The sequence below is a fragment of the Polyodon spathula genome, chromosome 15, assembly GCF_017654505.1.
Source record: "Polyodon spathula isolate WHYD16114869_AA chromosome 15, ASM1765450v1, whole genome shotgun sequence".
NCBI classification, from domain to species: domain Eukaryota; kingdom Metazoa; phylum Chordata; class Actinopteri; order Acipenseriformes; family Polyodontidae; genus Polyodon; species Polyodon spathula.
In genome coordinates this window covers 10,211,318-10,230,476 of record NC_054548.1, presented here as the reverse complement: position 1 = coordinate 10,230,476, position 19,159 = coordinate 10,211,318, and the positions used below count along the sequence as shown (strand labels likewise).

Below are 19,159 nucleotides of genomic sequence, written 5' to 3'. Positions count from 1 at the left end.
TGCCAGTGCAGGAAGTTCAACTGGTGACCAGTATTCAGTCTCCAGTTTTATAACACTGAGAGCTGGACTAAACAGATATTTTAACAGAAGTTTTAACATCTTTGCTGACAGAGTTTAAAACCAGCAGTAATGTACTCCTGTTAGTCAGTCTGGTTTATGTTGTACTTGCTCTAAAACTGTTTGCATGTGTTTCTCGTATACCCCAGACAGATAGTTGCCTTAGTTAGACCAGGGCTCTTCAGCTAGTTTTTTTTTTTTAATTTAAGGGGGCCAGATAGGAAAAAAGTTAGGTGTAGACGGTCCATAGTATTTTACTCTGCATATCTGAGCAAGAATAAATATTACTTAACTTAATGTTCATATATTGAACACGAATTACACATTTTACCATATGAATAGTTCTTTGATAGTAGAATAATGTGAGAATTTAATGGAGTACCATTACAAATATTTTTAAATGTATGTGACATATTAATAGTATAACTGTTAAGAAGAGATCAGCGCTTCTAACTACTATGCCCTCTGGATATGTATTTCCAAAAGCTCCTTGTTTGGTTTCAAAATGCCTTTTTATATTGTATTCCTAACTACTGACACACATGCATTGCACAATAAACACACTGGCTTTGCGTTAAGTACAGTTGGTAAAAAAAATAAGTATTTATTGGTCCACTTATTATTGAATCTACAACTTTCACCACTTTGTGTTCTATTACAGTAGCTAGAGTAGAAAGCCATGTTAAGCAACAGGAGATTGCTGATCGTTATTTAAAAAAAAAAAAAAAAAAAAAAGACTTTTCTGTATATACAACTCCAAAATTATTCCACAGAATGGAACTCGCAAAACAGCCAGTTGCTTTATTAAACAACTTGGCTCGCACGATGCCGCAGCAGTCTATCGGCGTAACGCCCAAAAAACCACCTGTTTTCTAGTTATCCAATGATCCAAATAACATACAAAAACATTTTGTAAAAGCATCATCGCTGGGGTTCTGGGTAGTGTAGTTTTCAAAGCAATCTATTGTTTTTTTAAATATTTTTTAGGAGAACAGCGGTAACACTGTTCGCATAGTTTGTTTGTTTTTGTTTTTTTTAAAAGGTGCAGTTTCAAAGCAGAATTCCACTCCCAAAATGCCAATTCAGTTCCCAATGCCTAATTCCGCGATCGTGGAAAATCAGTAGCCCTAATCTTTATATATATATAGTGATAGAGTGACTTATGGCCAAGGCAAACTACGGTAGGAAATACGCAATACACAGGAGTTGCAGTGAAAACGTTGTAGCGTATGTTATACATATCGTTGGCTGGCAAAACCAAACAAAAACCTACTGCAGCAAGGAGTGCTAACTAAACACAAGTCCAGAAAGTTGGTAATTGTACAAACAGCAACCCTATCCCACAGCAGTTCTTGAATATTTACAGTAATCTTTCATAAACACAGAATGTCTCGCTCCACAATCAGCTCCGTTAGACTCTTTCTGAACTGGATTCGAGGCTGGCTTTATACAGCCAGGACCCCGCCCTAACAAGACAGACCTGTGTCTTGTTACACAATTAACTTCAGTCATTTTGACTGACCTTCTGGGAAAACTTAGTTTTTTAGTCTGCAGCCATTTTACCCCACTACACAAAGTGCACAGTATACAGACAGTTATTCATTGTGCAAACAGGATTGTTTTCATTCTGTTACTTACGTATGCATTGTTACACACGTTGCCATACGTCCAGTTAACTGTGTGTGTGTTCTAAACATTTTTAGAAACCTGAAATGTTTTTGTGTTCGGGGTGGGGTTTTCTTGCCAATGACCCCATCACGATGCAGAACATTCACTAACCCGATCTGAAGATCATTCAAACACCAGCAGTGAGCAGCAACATCACAGTGTGAGTCGGTCTCCTTGTTAAAGCTACAGTACCACATTAGCTGCACAGTACTTAACAGAATAAAATAAAATAAAATAAATAAATTCATTTCGTCCAATATGGTATGTCCAATTATGTTTATTTTTTCTCCTCACCGCAGCGAGTCCCCACACAACACAGATGTTCTGAGGGCATGTGAGCATCCTCTGATCTCACAAGCCTAAAGCCAGAATCGCTTTTACACCGAGCAGTCCAGAGTAGAGGTGGGTGGGCTACCGATACCAGAGAACAGAGATCAGCCCTGCCTCTTACCCACTCTAAATGTGCTCAGTGTCTTGTCAGTAGGTTTTGCTGTTGTACGATGAGGAGAAGCAATACCTGCCGGTTTCCCATCCCCCCACCCCAGAAGCGTCGGAGCCAATGTGACTCCACCCTCAGGGTCCCCAGCAAAGTGCGTCCTCTACATTGGTTTAATTCTAACCAATAATAACATTGAATAACTAAATAAACAATGTCTATGGGTAGAATTGTATATAGGTGGTGGTTGTTTGTTTGTTTGTTTTTTCCCTCATAGTTTTGTCTAAGATTTAAAATTGTGGGTGAACTTCTGCAAAATACAAATTAGCACTGGTTTAATTTTTATTTCTCTTCATACATGATTGTCATCTTTTTTTTTTTTTTTATATAATAATAAATACATTTCAAACTAGCGTATTGTTGGAATGTATTTTCTGTTTTGGCCAGGTTACAATATTTAAATGTGTTTTTATTTAGCTCCTTTCATGGCAATGCCATCCCAAAATTAAATTAGGAAAAGCTAGGAAAAACAAATGTGGTTTATATTTCTCAAGAGAATGAGAACCTCTAGCAACTAGTGGCAACAAGTTCCAAGGTTTAGGACACATCTGATCATGTGAACAGCCAGCAGCTCTGAGCTTGAAGAGCGCAGCGGACATTTATGGCCAGTTCCCTGGACAGCCTTGAAGGTCAACAGAAGAATCTTAAAAATAACCAGATATTTGAAAGGTGTCCAATGCAAAGTTTCCAAGACAATGTAATGTGATCAGTTCATTTTGTACTTGTCAGTATTCTTGCAGCATTCTGGACCAGTTGCACTATTCAGATTATTTTATTTATGTTAGAATTAAAGAAATGTAGAATATTTAGGTTGCTATTTGATGTGTTATTTTATTCTGTTGTGTTTTGTACTGCGCAGCTAATCTGGTACTGTAGCTTTAAATTAGAAGACTGATGCACACTGTGAAGTTGCTGCTCATTGCTTGTGAATTTTCTGCATCACGATGGGGTCATTCGCAAGGCAACCTCACTCAGAACAGAAAAAGATTTCAGGGTTCTAAAAATTAATTGGCCCCAAACCGATGTAGGTGGGGCATATATATATATATATATATATATATATATATATATATATATATATATAAACATTTTTTTTTGTTTCATTTTGTTCATAAGTGTTTAGCATTAGTCAGTGATGCAATGTATGACTGCCAACCTTTTAAATGACCCATGTTGTGTAGAATTTGATTTTGCTCTATAGAATGCCCTGAAGAGATTTACAGAGACAAAGGTTTAGTAGTTACCAGACCTGACTGAAAGGCAGTTTTGTTCTAGTTGATGAAAAATGTTTTGGATTTTCCAATGTACTGTTCAGGGTTTGATCAGACGTGTAGGTGCAGCAGCTAAATCTATTGTATCCAAAACAAACAGGAAGGGTTTTTCAAATATGCATGGGTGTGCCTGCATTTTTTCCTGCACTGATGCATAGCAGCAAATCAGATACAAACTGTATTCTCTTTTTTTGTTTTTTGTTTTTCCCCAATAAGAATAACAACAATCTGGAAGCCTGTTGCCGAGCCCTTGCGCTGGAGAGCAGCAAGTACCTGTATGGGGAGTACCACAGTCCGGAGGACACCAGGATGAACAGGAACCACATGCTTCACATCAACCTGGGCATCCACTCCGCCACCGGGTACCAAGCAGGGGATGGGGCCCAGACCAACGGGGGGCGGACGCTGGTGCACAGCTCGAGCGACGGGCACATTGACCCACAGCGAGGAGGAGGGACCAAGCAGCAGATGATGTGCCTGCTCCAAGAGCCCCATTCAGCCCCCGCCACTGTAGCCCCTTCACCTGTCTACAATCCCTTCTTTATGAACGAGCAGGGTTGCACAGCCAGCACGCCTCCCCCGACCTCTCTCCCACCTGGGATGAGTGCTTCTGCTATGCAGGGTGTCTCTCCTACCTACACTCCCATTCCCCGTTACACCATGAACCCCATCACCGTCACTCTGTCCCAGAACATCCCCGCTGCCCCACGCGCCCTGCACCTCCCCTCCCAGATCCAGAACTGCCCTTATGCCACGGCCGGAAACGCAGTCTTCATCCGGTCTGCTTCCTCCCAGAGCCCCTCGGGCAGGCAGACCCCCCAGAGTTCACCCTGGCATTCCCCCACTGCACAGTGTCAGATGCAACCTTACAATCAGCAGCCTCATGCCATCCCTGTCTACCAAACCCAGCCCTCGCCCTACCAGCCTACTCCTTATTCCTCCAAGCAGTCTCAGATGCCTCAATCAGCCTACCACTCCCCACCACCTTCCCAGTTCCCCTCTCCCTACAGCTCTCCTCAGCACCAGATCCAGCCCAGCCAGCCTTGCCACCAGACCTCCCACGTCTTCATGCCAATCAGCCCCCCAACTATGATGTCTCTACCGTACCAGCAGCAGCAGCATGGCTACCAGCAGCAAGGAGGCCAGCCTGTCTCCTTTATCCCTTACCTATCACCAGTGATGTCCAAGAGTTCCATCAAAAACCAGATAGAAATCACCCTGGAGTCTCCCCAAAGGTCCCTCAACCGCAGCTCCTCTCCTGTCACCAGTCAACAGCATCATCATCACCACCAGCAGCAGCAGCAGCGAGGCCAGAACACACTGTATATAGCACCCAGCTCCCCTTCCAGAGGGATATCCGGAGGCCAGATGAGCATGAGCAGTGCTGCTCAGGTGGCAGCTTATCACCCGGGCATGTACATCCACCAGGGTCACTCCCGGCCGGCCCCTTCACCCCAGCAGGGAGGTGGAGGAGGAGCAGGGGGAGGACAGGCAGCTGTGGCTGCCGGCGGGCCTCGGGCAAGGGTCACACAGCCCAGTAACTCCACCTACACCTTCAAGATCAAAGTGTCTCCTGGCAGACCAGTACAGCGGCAGGTGGAGTCGCCCACTGTAGAGACTGAGAGCATCCTGAACTTAGTGGAGCAGGGAGAACACCCCGGTGCTCCCGAACCCATCCAACCCATCTCTGCCCTGCCCGGCACCATCGGAGACAGGGGCAGCAATAAATATCGCAGGAAGTTTAGTTCAGGCTCTGACGACTATGCTTACACTCAAGGTAATAATCTGGTGGCCCTTTAGTGTGTTAGGCATATTAGGGTTTTAAATCTGCAGAATCATTTTGAGTTTAAACCTGTATTTTGATTCTTTGATCACTAGTTTGTCTACTACATTCTTCTTCTCTGCACCTTTTTGGTCCTCAGTCTATCGGTAACCCCCTCTCTTAGCTCTAAAGAATTGATCAAATTACCTGCACCTCAAAAAATGCATGTAACAGTGGGGTGCATGATGCACCAAATGTTGTTTTGTTGTTATTGATACAATATGGAAGCAATATAAATACAGGCTCATAAGAGGTATGGCCATCAAGAGGAGGCTTGTTAAAAGAGGCTGGTTATGAAAAGAAAACAGCAATACTATAAAAATGGGTATCAGCTTTTATTTGAGTTATTATTGGATTCTTATTTTAACAATTCCTGCTTGGGTACAGCCTAGGTGTTATTTATCATCCTGTCTTGTATAGTGTATTCAATGAGCTGCTATAAAACCAAATCCAAGGTTTGTTACTGCTGATCTGTAGTTATGATAGGCAGTGAATTGTAAAGCCGTTTACTATGCAGTGTGCATTGTGTTCCAGCTAAGACGTTATCAAGGCCAGCTCTGGTGTTAAAGCTCTGATACACAAACTGAATGTTTTTTTTTTTTTTTTTTTTTTTTTTTTTTTTTTTTTTTACTGTTTCTAAACTCCCGATATTTACCCATAGGAAAAAAAAAAAAACATTTATTATGCACAGTAGAGTTAGTGAAAACCAGACGCTGCGCTCTTCGTGCAGCTGACCCATCTTATACAAAGGTAAGAATGCTGCTTCTGTTTTTATTTTCATGATAGTTGTGTGGTGTTGAGTTGGGGAGGGGGGAGGGATACGTCTATTATATGATAATGAGTTTTTTTTGCGTATAACTCCTCCCATGCATATGACCCCCCTCCCCCGGAGACAAGTGTCCCTCTGAACAATTACCAAATGTTGGCAAGTATGCAGTACTAGCCACTTTTGTCTCCAAAAACAATACATATACTGGTGTGTTGTTTAACTTCAAATGGGAGCAGATGCATTTTTTTTTTTGCTTTTCTCAAAAGCATGAAACCTTACTCCATGTGCAGTATATGAAATGGATTTTCTTATGATAAACCTTTCAGTATTTAATTATTCATTGCTGTACGGAAGGGGACTTTTACTTTTTCAGGTGATGTGAAACGAGCAACAATGGTTTCCTGTTAAAGTAAAGTGAAAATGCAGCGTGTGGTGTAGCTGAGTGAAGATTCTGCACTGTAGTGTGTTCTTAATCTAAGATGCATCATTTAACGTGTAGTTTGCTGTAGAATTGGCGCCAGCATTTCAACAATATTCTGTTTTTTTTACATATCAACGCTCTTGTTTGCTGAATTATTTGCGTCCCTTCTCAAACATGCCTTCTATTGAAGTAGGAGCTGTTTTATACCTGGTTTAGTGGAAACAGCTTCCTGGAAATTAAAAAATAAATAAATAAATAAAATAAACAAAACAGTGCAAGGGGATTTTAACTTATCATGAATATCAGAAATAGTTACGGTATTGGTAAGTGTATTGTCTGTGTCGTGTACTTTATCTGTAAGTTGTAATTTCCTTTTAAATGTGGTGAATCCATTCAGTTTAGAATGCTTGAATGAAACAGCTGATTGTTTTGGGTGTGTGATTTCAGTCTCCAAACATTTCTATTTTTACTTTTAATTGCCATTTCTAGTCCCTCCAGTGGTGACGTCTGTATCGAGTATCATTATGGAATGCCTGAGCTGAAAGTTGCAATACAGATTTTGACTTTGAATATTGTAGACCTTGTGTTTTGGTTATAAAGTATTGCTCTGGCCTGCAGCCAAAAATGCAGTGTCATAAGTCCCTTGGACTGCATGGAGGGTGTTTAGGCCTACAGGTCAGAGTGGTGGTGTTTTGAGACGCCTATCTTCACAACGTGAAGCAAAGGACCTCACTTTGTTAAGAAACAAACATGCATTTAAAAAAAAAAATTAAAGAAAGAAGTCATATAAAAATACCATGTTTTTAAATATCTTAATTGGGAACAAAATACAGATATAACGTTTACAATCCAAACAAAATAAACTGTTTTCCATTCAGAATTGTATGCTGCTGTTTTGATAGCTGCAAATCTCATCCCTTTTCCAGGCTGAAAAAAAAATAATTGTCGTTCAAAGTTTTGTAAATCACTAGCGCCACACTGTGTCCTAGTTTGGAGCTGCAGGAATGCATATTGGTTTTGTCAGGGTTGTCTCACATGTTTCGCTGTGGTTTCAGCCCTGCTCCTGCACCAGCGGGCCCGCATGGAGAGGCTGGTAAAGGAGCTTCATCTGGAGAAACAGATACTGGAGAAGCTCAAGACTGACGTCAACGGCATGGAGTACGACCTCATGCAGAGACGCTTCCACAGAGTCAACACCACCTCACTGATTCCAGCGGTCAGTCTCTCTGGGCTGGTCGTTCTGCCGTAACAATATAGTATACATTGGGGATTCAAATCTGTCCAGTACATTTGTTTTGAATGAGTACTCATTGTTCATTGGGTATTATTGTCATTGGGAGTATTCAGTGTTACCACAAATTATATAGTTTACTGTTTATCTTATATAAATAAAGTAAAGCATGGTATTTTTTTTCTCCTCTAGATTTTGTACTGTTAAATAAGCTGTGAATACTGTTTTGTGTTTTGTTTTTTTTTACATTAGACATGCTTGATATATGGTGCTGTATTGCAGTGCTTGCTTTACCTGCATTTTTAATTGCTGAATGCAGAGGGACATCATTAGTGTATATTCCACAGTGGAAAGCTCCCCCATAATCAAGAGGAAGCAAACCGTCACGGCACACAACACACCCAGTACCTGAAGTCGGGCTTCAAGGTCCTGTTTTGTACAGAATATATTTCAATATTTACATATTGTAATTTGCAGCTTTATTGTAACACAAGCTTAGTTTCTGCTTGTAACATTCAATTCTTCAGGTACAAAAGGCACTCTTAAAAGAGGTGGAGGGAGTATACGCATTCTGATACCTGCTTTCTTCTAAATCCATGCCGAATTCCATTTCCAAAATTAGAGCCGAGGGGTTTACACTATACCCATATGGCACCACCCAACTGGTATTGTTGGCCTTGTTGCCCCATATAAAATGTGAATTTGAAACTATTTATGACACTTTTAATCTGCATGTACAAAACTGCGCATAGGCTACAACAAGTAATGTACTTTAAAAAGGTGAAAAACTAATGCAAGTTTGAAATGTATTATTATACTGTAAAAATAGCCTTAAGCCCCTTTCACACTGGTACTTCTACCCAGGTCACAATCCTGTGCAGTGTCAGACCACGTACCTGGGTCGTACTCGGGTTAACCTGGGTCCCAGTGACCCACCTCAGGATGTGGGTTGACGGGGGTTGAGCAAGACACAAAAACAAACAGCCACGCCTACGTGAAGGTTTCACTTCTGCAAGGAACATTTCTGTTTATTCTGTTTTGGCCATTTTTAATTTATTTTTTAGATTTGAGACGCAGCATGAGCCAGATTGCAGTAGGGATGTTGAAAGATTTGCTCTAATCAACATTTGGGTCGTCTGTTTAATCCAGAGAAGCTTGGGTGGAAGCATCAGTAACGAGCTGCTTCCGGGGCCCTGATACGCGCATTGTGTACTTCCGTCTGTCACCCAGGTCAACACTGCTTTATCAAAAGCAGTGTGAAGTCACATACCCGACCCGCATGACACCAGGGCCTGACCCGGGTAGAGCATGCCAGTGTAAAAGGGGGTTTAGAATATTCACACAAGTTTATTTATTTCATTTCGAACAGCTCTAAACTGCATTGCATTATTCATTATTCAACTGCATTGCATTAATGAACCATTTATAATTGTTAGTTTTGAAGGATTTCCCAGTTAACTCTACTGCAAATTAGCACCATAAATCAGGTATATATTTTAATGAAACCAACACTCCTGCTTCAGTCAGCGGTCTCTTGTTATTTGAAGGATTCGGATGGTCAGTTTTTCCTTGGTCTCAAGTGAACTACAAAGCCCAACAGTAATTTTGATTCACTGTGGTGTTTTCCTTCTTTTTCTCTTACTAGCCAGAAGATATGACCAGACTAAGGAGCCAGAACAGACAGCTTCAAATCAATATTGACTGTACACTGAAAGAAATTGACCTCCTTAAATCTAGAGGTCTGTAAATAAGTGATCCATCTTTAAATCATCTCTAATTTATGTTTGTGTTGTCATTATGGGACTTCAAATCGTATGTTTAAAGTTCATTGGTGTATTGTTTATAAGGAATTATTTGAGTATAATCAAGACCTTATAGGGGTTGTCTTTAAGACCCACATCTGTACATTGGTCATTCTGATATCAAGCAGCCAGTATGTGATGTAGTGTGTGTGTGTGTGCCTGGCCCTTGCTCGAGAGTACCCCATAAGTCTTACCTTATAAAACTTTCCATTAGAAAGAGCATCGCCAAGTGTAATAAAGCATTGTAAAGTCCAGAGAGGTTTGGTAAAGAATATTAAACATAACAAACCATGGAAAATGTATAGCATAATCATCGGGAGAAGCATGGTTAAACTTCAAGATACATGAGCTATGATGGCTATTTGCAAATACTTGGTGTTTGTTTACCTTTTATCATATTTTTTTTTTAAAGAAAGTCACTTAATAAACCTTAATGTTTCAAATTTATTGCATTCAATGTAGAGAATTGTTTTTCATTTAATGTAACTTGGATAGATCAGGGACGTAAAGAAGGCTCTTATTGCCTAGCAGTTTCACCCGGGTTTTACTACAAGCTTTGTTAGCCAATGTACAGGTAACAAGCTTCGGTGTGAAACCAGGAATGGGTCAAACTGCTATACAATAGGAGTCTTATTTCCATTCCTGTGGATGTTTAAAAGGTTCAATGTTTAATTAGCCCTTTTACAGCAGTAGAGTTTTGAAAACGGCTCCTTTTGTAGCTCGAACACAGCGCTTGCAGGTCGTCTTGCACATTTTGATGCCTTTGTGCTGAAGTACTAGAGCCCTGAATTAGAGAAGCGTTGCCCTAGCCGAGGAAGGGTGTACATTGTGATTTAGCTGGACAGGTACTGCCTGTGTGATTCTTCCCCTTCGGTGAGGAGACGCTATTAATTAATAAAAGATCATCCTTTTATTTATTTATTTATTTTTAAGTGCCTCTTACTACTGTATTGCAGTTGAGCACCATACATCTTCCAGAACAGAGGGCAGGTTTCCTTCTTTAGGTTTGACCTTGCTGTTGTTGAAGAAATAAAACAATTGAAATTTACAGCAGTTTGGAAATAATGCTTGTTGTTTTTTGTTTGTGTATATATATATATATTACAATGAATTGTTTGTATTATATATATATATATATATATATTATTAAGATATAAAATATTATATATATATCCAGTAGTATAGATAATTATATATCTATATATATATATATAAAGTACTATTTCAGGGTATTTATTATATATATACATCATTCAGACATCAAAGTCCCACTATAATTCCCATTTTTATGCAGTATGTATGAAGTGAAAGATTATCCGCTGCACCAATAGAAATAACATATCTCAATCAAACCTCATGCAACATGTGACTCAAATAGGCACTGTCTATAGGACAGCTTAGCAAATAGCCAGTGACTGACTAGTAGAAATTTTGTCAAGCTGAATTAAAAAAAAAAAAAAACTATCACAATTGAACTGTGTTGCTTATAATATAATTTCTCCTTCTCTTTCCAGGGAAGTTTGATCCAAAAGCATTGAACAACTTCTATGATCACATTCAGCCTGGTCCAGTAGTTCCTCCAGAGCCAAGTAAAAAAGGTGAGCTGTTCTGGAAAGATATTGGTTCCAATTTTCTGATTTTTGGTAGAGAAATCGGTCGTATTCCAGTGTATAATAGAAATGCTGTGTGGACACTCCAATGGGATTTGCTGTTGGTGTTCAATTCTTTGGTGCCCTGTAGTGGAGGTAGTACTACTGATGGTTCAAATCATTCACAATTCTTGAAGTTTATTAAAATTTATACAAAGTCTTAACTCTGATGAAAATGTATATTAGTATTGTACTGGTCCGCCTGAATTAAAAAAAATAAATAAATAAATCCACCCAATAATTTAGATATACTTAGGAAATCATGGTTTTTACGTGAAACCATTATTGTATTTTATTGTATGAAAATTGCTGCAGTTTATACCGTTAAAGAACATGGAGCTGATAATTCAAGTAAATGATATGTAATAAAAAATAACCATAACTTTGTAGGTCTCATATTTTCCAATATGAATGATGATGCTGATTATAGTAAACATGGATTAGATTTTATTGTTATGTAATGAACAAAGAATTCCAAGTATTTGCAAACATTTTTCTGACCCACAAAGAAGTAACATAGTAAAGAGACAATAAAAACATGTGGAAAAGCAGTCGTCACTTGTCCAGATGTGACTCCTCTTTATACTGAGAAACGTAATGTTCAAATCCCTCCTCTCTGTTGGCTGTACAAAATAAAAGTACTTCAAATAAAGTGCTGGTCCTATAGGTCTTCTTACTGACTGCAAATGGAAAGGGACTGACCGTAGTCTCCATGGCTAGCTGGCTTACTGCATTTGATAACGTGCTGTCTTCAAATCCTTAGTGTCTGAATATCTTTGCTTTTCTGCGTCCTGTTGCAGAGCCCAGGTCAAGCTCAAAGCCCAGACGTCAACCGAGAGACGAAGACTTTGAAGGGGCCCACTGGAATTGTGAAAGCTGCACCTTCCTGAACCACCCAGCCCTGAACCGCTGTGAGCAGTGCGAGATGCCGAGGTATACCTGAACCCAAAGCATGGCGGGGTGAAGGGGAAGGGGCTTCCACAGAAACCTCACAGGGGAGTGACTGAGGGCTGACCTGTACAACCGCTACCATTTCTCAGTGCAGAGGCAAAAGTGAAGCTCTTTTGAATCACCATCATCAAAACTATGGTAATCCGTTCTGATCAGGCGTATCTGAAAGAATGCCAGATGCACATTTTCCCCTTCCCCAAGGTAAAGGAAGCTGCTACCTTTCTGTAGTAAGAAGGATCTTGCTGAATATTGGGATTCTGCTTCATGACCCTTTCCTCATAGGAATGTCATCCACTGTGTCCATTCTGTGGCCTACATTGGGAGGGGGAGAACCCTGAATAGGTTTCAGAAACTCTTAAGATGTTGACTCCGGATTGTGTGACACTTGACACTGCACCGTTTGATCAAACAGCCTGCAAAGAGCAACATATAAAATAATTAAGAGGACTTATATATGTGTAATTGCTGCTTTCTTCAGGGTAATTGCAATCTGTGTGATTTAAATGATAAAGTAAAGTTGTTTCTCACGTTGATGAAAGCGTAAAGGTATACCTTGCCTTATGTGTACATTGTACAATCAGGGGTTCTTTAACAGTCCCTAGTGCTTGTACTACACCATGTCGTCCACCGTACCAATAACACCGGTGAATACATTGCATCATAAGATCTGAACTTTACAGCATGCTCTTCTGATAAAAATAATAGTGTGCATTTTACAACAAGGTTTCCTTTTCTGGTTTTTTTTTTTTTTACTTTTTACTTTTTAAACCGTGCTTCAGCAAACTTATGCCAAATTCCGAAGATCCCAAATCCCGCTCAGGTCTGTGAGCTCAGCAATGATGTTGATGACCTGTGGTAAGCGTTTGCTTCCTCTTCCTGGTACGTTGGCCTTCAAGCTTCCATTCTGTGAAGAAAAACTGCAATGTTTACAACAGCAAGGTTCGTAGTGCACCCAATCCTAATATAGCTGACAATTATTGTTATGCAAATAGCTGATTTGATAAATATGGGTTTAATTGTACATAAATAATAAACTACTCTAAGAAAATGCTGAAGGCAAATCTTAAATTTAAGTTATATATATATATATATATATATATATATATATATATATATATATATATTGCACACTGCGTGTTCCAATAATATTATAAGAAAAATGAAGGACTTGCAAAAATATGATTACTGGTACTTTCATGCATAGTGTGCTATTCTGTATTCTAAGGGTAATGTCTTGTTTTGGATGCTTTAATAATAAAGCACTCGTTCTTTGTGAAATAACTGTTGGGTCTGGGATGCAGAGTGAGTAGAAAGTATGAATAATGTGTGTGTGCGTGAGAGAGTATATAAGGATGCATGTGTTCTTGTTATGGTGGTGCCCCTGCCTTTGTAGAATATAGAAGCACTTCTATCTTTCATTTTTGTTTATGCCTTGTGGTAAACTACATAACCTCAGTTATACTACAGCTGTGTGTAAAAAACAAAAAAAAAACAAAAACAAAAACAAATAATCTTTTGGTACCTGGTTTATCCATTCAACGTCTTTATATTTACTGCATAAATATTGTAATTGTGGCTTATAAGGACATGTGGGAATAAAATGGATATTTCCCCCAACCCCTACTCTGGTTATTATAGGGTATAGACAAGAGCTATGACATAAGCTAGCCTTTCTGCCCCCTCATTTATATTATGTCTATATATGGTATAGCTTGCTTAATGTTTTTCAAAGGGCTTAGCCAGTGCATGGCATTTTAAAATAAATCTTGTAAAAATTATTTACATTTCATTGGAATAAACCAGTCCTTTTGCTTAGAACAAAGAAACGTAATGCTATCAAGGGGACCAAATGTCCATCCTATTCCCAGAGAAAGGTCATTGTGGGTTGATATCTACAGGAGTCTGCATTGGTTAAATAGTGCAGTATCCCTGAAATAAAATTAATAAATCCTTTATGAAAACCAACATTTCCCAATCCCAGTGGTCTTCTGAACTGGTGTATAACTTTGTGCACTAATTCAGTCTGAGCATGCAAATGAGCACTTCATTTTAATGTATTATTAAAAAATTGTATTGCTTGGACAGTGTCAGTTCGCGTTCAGGCTGTGCATAGAGGCCGAACTTTTCTGGGGACTTCAAAAGGGGGTGTCACATTGGCTCTGACGCTCACTGGGTGGGAGGATGGGAACCCAGCAGGGACTCCTTCTCCTCATTGCGCAACAGCGAACCCTCTGGCCAGGCACAGAGCACATTCAGAGTGGATAAAAAGCAGGGCTGATCTCTGTTCTCCAGGATCGGTAGCCCGCCCACTTGTGCTCTGGTGAGATCAGAGGACGCTCGCACGCCCTCAGAACGTCTGTATTGTTTTGGGGACCTGCTGCGGTGAGTAGAAAAAACATAATTGGACATTCTAAATTGGGGGGGCGGGGGGGGGGGGGGGGGGGGGTGTTAAATAAATAAATGTATTGGTCACTCTAAATTTTATTTTTAAATAATTGTAATGGTATTATTGTTCTTGCTGTAGGACTTGGTTATGTTGGGAGATGCAATCTGCCTGTGACACTTTGGAAACGAAAACAATACCTTCTCTGAGTGTACATGTTACTGTATGTGTGTCTAAGAAGAGGGGGGTACATTATGTATTAATGGAATTAAGGGTGCTTTGTGAAATGTTTGCGTATGTTGTGGGGTTTTTATGGGTTTTTTTCTTTTCATTTGCTCAGGGTACAATTGTGTATGAAATTGCCAATAATTCTTGCACAGATTGCACTGTGATCTGATAAACCTAACCTTCTGTATGGTATGTTTTTTTAATATTTTATTTTTTAATAAAACTTTAAAAATACACACACACCCACTGTGTGATACATAGATATATTATATATAGATATATAGATATATATATATATATATATATATATATATATATATATATATATATATATATATATAATTAAAATTTTTCAATTCCATTTCTAATCATTTTACAACAAAGGCTTTATTGAGCAAACAAATACTATATACAACTTTATGAACTTGTCAGGTAACCTGATAAAGCCTATGTCATGAATCTCAGTATAGACTGTGCCATAAAACGGAATTGGAATTGTATAAAAGAACTGGGATTGGAAATGGAATGAAAAAATGGAATTGACCCCAACTCTGCAAGGCTAGTCCTCCTGTTAAAAGGAGATGTCATTCATTGCTTTGTTTATGATGTGTTTGTCTCATGGATACATGAAATCCAGTGTGTCCTATGAAATACAGACTACTGACACTGTTGTAGTAGAATCAATTCTCCAAATAGTTTTGTTTATTTTTCTTAATATTAAACAGATTCAAATGTCAGTGTTTTCTTTACCGTTTTGAGTGGGTCTCGAATATTCAGAAACATCAGTAAGTTTCCCTATAGAATAGTCTGAATCCATCTTATTTCAGCTCAATCCTGTTGCGTAGTTTTCATTGTGTCCAGTGATGCTGTCACCTTCATTCTGGAATGAGACATTCCCTTGCATTCCACAACTGGATACTTGCATTCCAAGTATAGGTGAATGTTGTTATTAAATCTTAATACAGAAGCAACACATAAAGGTAAAACAGAAAAACACGGCCATTTGAAACTGTTAACTGTTTAAACTGGGGCTTGCAAAAACATCTTCAAAATTGGCAAAAAGAGAACACCCTGAAGAAAATGTTTATTAACAGTGACAATGAAGGAGTGTGATCCATTTTCTGTGCATCTGTTTGTTATTAAGGAATTTGTTTTTAATAAATATTTTTATGAATGGATGTCTAATAATGTAAAGAACCAAAACCGTATGTGATTGTAACATTTGATCAGGAACTGTCTTGCAAGCACTGTTGGGTGTGTTGTGGAACAAACAACTCTTGGGTTCAACCCAGACCTCTCCAGACCTTTTTGATAAACTAAATGGCAGCAGATCTTCAATGTTAAGCTTAATAATACAAATACAGTAGGATGAGTTGCATTTTAAAGATGTGCTGCTGTTTTTATTAAAGTAGTTTCTGCTATTTGAATGAGCTTTACATTCTTTGATGGCTTTGGTCAAAACAAGAAGGAAACCTAGACTAGGGATACAGCACTATTTCTAACCTGTTCAGTTGTCCATTTTCTGCACTTACTGTAGGTATAATTCAAACTGACTCTTCAAATAGACCTTGTCTTTTATGCCATGCGACTATTTGTCTTATTTAATTACACCCAAGAATAATCCTTTCAGTATGTGTAATTTACTCAGACTGTTACTCTTCTGCTTTATTTTTTTCTTTTAATGCATTTTTCTGGGCCGTTAAACTGTAAATTCCATTTTTGCAAGACATTGAATTGTACAAAGGCAGCAAAGGCAATGCATGTATGGTACTTTCAGTAAGTAGAAGTACTCAAGTGGTCATGTTATTTTCCTCAATAAAGTGAAAATGAGAGATGTTCAACTGTAGAACCTTGCTTTGCTTTTAGCATTCACTTCATGGACTGCAGTGCAATGTGTTTAACTATTCAGCTTTACTTGAACCTGCTGCTTTCATTTGGCTACACCCGTAATTGATCACGTGTGTGCTTCTTGCACGTTTGCTGCTCTGCTCTACTGGTAGACCTTTTTAAATATGTGTTAGACCTGCACTGTACCTATAACCTCTTATCCCCCTTGTGGGAAAACTCAGGTGTACAACCTGTTCAATTGATTTGTAAATACTGTAATATAAAATAATAAACAATACTGTAATATTAAAGTTGCACACTATATCACGTTTATTTTTCAATTTAGTATGATTTAATCAGACAAAACCTTCCTATCTTGAATTAAATCAAGGAAGTTCAAGTTGTTGTTTTAATGCCTGTAATACAAGCATGTGTAATTTTAGATTTGAACTGAAACTTTCAAGAGGTTAGATTTAATTGTTGTTGCCAAGATTAATGTGTAGTGAATTAGCAGAATAAAAGGTTGGTAAAACAAAGCTTAATTACCAGTCTCTTTCATAATTTAATGAGAAACTTGAGGTGCAAGTAAATGTTCCTTATATAAACATGTTTTTGATTGTTTGCTCTAGGGGCATTGCAATTTACACTTGTGTCTGGTGTATTAAAGGTTCCTTATGAGAGGAGCTTATTTAGGAATTCTGCTAACACCACTACTACAACTGCCAACATCTCTAAACTATTTGTGACGCTTCATATTTTCAGTGTTCCCAGGTATGCTTGTTTTTTGTTCAAAAGCCCCCTTAATCATCTTCAAGTATTTCATTCATTTTAATATATAAACCTTACAAAACTAGTTAATTCCTTCACACAAATACCACACCCAATAATTTATCACAAATCTGAAAAGCATATTAAAGCTAGAAAGTGAGATGTCATGTTTAAACATTACATTTTTTTACACAATACAGTACATTAATATTAACTTTGTACAGTCATCACAAAAAAGGTGGCCCGTAAACGATCAATACAGTATAAAATGCTTTAATTATATATTTAAAATCCAACGTAAGAAATGGTCATTTGTTTGTTTTCCAAATGTAAATTTAACCAAGAAAATACAATTCAAAGTAAACTACAATTAGAAACAATTTTAATATATTTATTTATTTTTAATTATGAAAAAAAAATACTGATTTTGTTGCATTTTAGACTTCAGGACTGAAAATTGACTTTATTTATTTTTTTATCTGCTTTTTTAACATTTTATAGCAAGCAATATACTGTAGCGTGCGCGGTACAGCGGTATTGGCACTATGCTTTAGTGCGAGAGGACCTGGGTTCACGCCTGCTGTCAGCCTGTGTGTGGATTGCCTCGCCCTGTGTTGCACCTGCCTGCAGGAACCAAGATCGCTACATTGGTGTCAGAAGTGGACGCAGGTACCCCAGCACACACTCGACAGACTGTAGCCTGGTGAGCAAGTCCGGGGTGGACCTGCTGCTAGCAGGGGAGAGTGTAGCGTGCACAGGGGAGGGCAGCAGCAGGGCTGGTAGGTAATGTAATCACATACAAAGACACATGCCTGATACATGATCCTTTGTACAGCGGTATCGTCACTATGCTTTGGTGCAAGAGGTCCTGGGTTCACGCCTGCCCTCTGCCTTCGTGTGGATTGCCTCGCCCTGTGTGAGGCACCTGCTTGTGGGAACCAAGATCGTTACTATATCTAAATAATATATTAAAAGTTGCATTTTTACATCATATAATTATGCAATAAACCAGCAGGGGTGATTAAGTTGAAGTTGCAAAATAAGTTCTCTTGCATCCATTTAAAGATTTAAATTGCCTATATGTCAGTTTACTGTTTGAACACTGCATTATGGTTTCTGAAATGTATTAAGAAAAACGATATATTTAATTGTTAAAAATGTTGTTCATTTCTGGCATGCTGTGTTTTGTGACTTACTTATGTAAATTTATGTTCTTTGTGATACCTTCACCACAGAGAAAGTATTGCATCTGAATGTGTTTTAAGGGTGGGCTGGGAGAGTTTTATAAGAGTTGTTACATTTTGAAGTTTATTTGTCCCTGTTCTCCTGGTGCCTTGCATCTAATTAGCAATAAAAAGATACTGTGTAAATAATAATAATAATAATAATAATAATAAATTGTCACAGGATAAGTACATCAAATAACAGTAATTAGGGCTTCTGATTTTCGGTAACAAAAAAAAAAATGAAATTGGTATATAACAACAGAAAAATTGAAAATGGTTACTCAATTAACGTTGACACCCCCTTTCCCATTTAAAAAAAAAAAAAAAAAAAAAACCTACTACTGAGTGGCAGCACATTCCCGCATTTCTACTCGATACTCTGATTGCGAGAGTTAAAACAAGATTACAATTAGGAATGGAGGCATGTTCACATGATTTAAAACGTTAAAAGTTAAGATATGGAGGACTTAAAACAGAACTGCGAATTGCGGCAAAATGTAAAAAAAAAAAAAAAAAAAAAAAAAGCCTCCACACAAAAATCCTACAAGCCAGCAAAGGAAATAAGGTGCAACTTAAGTGTGCAAGTACTG

General features: G+C 38.5%; 1 protein-coding gene across 6 annotated transcripts in view; it reads left to right on the top strand.

The window, feature by feature from the left end:
* Positions 1–13,415, top strand: part of LOC121327768 (TGF-beta-activated kinase 1 and MAP3K7-binding protein 3-like) — a 43,648-nt gene extending 30,233 nt beyond the window's left edge. For all 6 annotated transcript variants that reach the window (XM_041271963.1, XM_041271962.1, XM_041271957.1 and 3 more), the window contains 5 exons: positions 3,709–5,269; positions 7,560–7,720; positions 9,381–9,474; positions 11,052–11,135; positions 11,987–13,415. In XM_041271963.1, coding sequence (XP_041127897.1) covers positions 3,802–5,269; positions 7,560–7,720; positions 9,381–9,474; positions 11,052–11,135; positions 11,987–12,129 — 1,950 coding nt within the window. In that variant the 5' untranslated portion in view covers positions 3,709–3,801 and the 3' untranslated portion in view covers positions 12,130–13,415. The remainder of the gene's footprint in view (positions 1–3,708; positions 5,270–7,559; positions 7,721–9,380; positions 9,475–11,051; positions 11,136–11,986) is intronic.
* Positions 13,416–19,159: the final 5,744 nt, after the last annotated feature.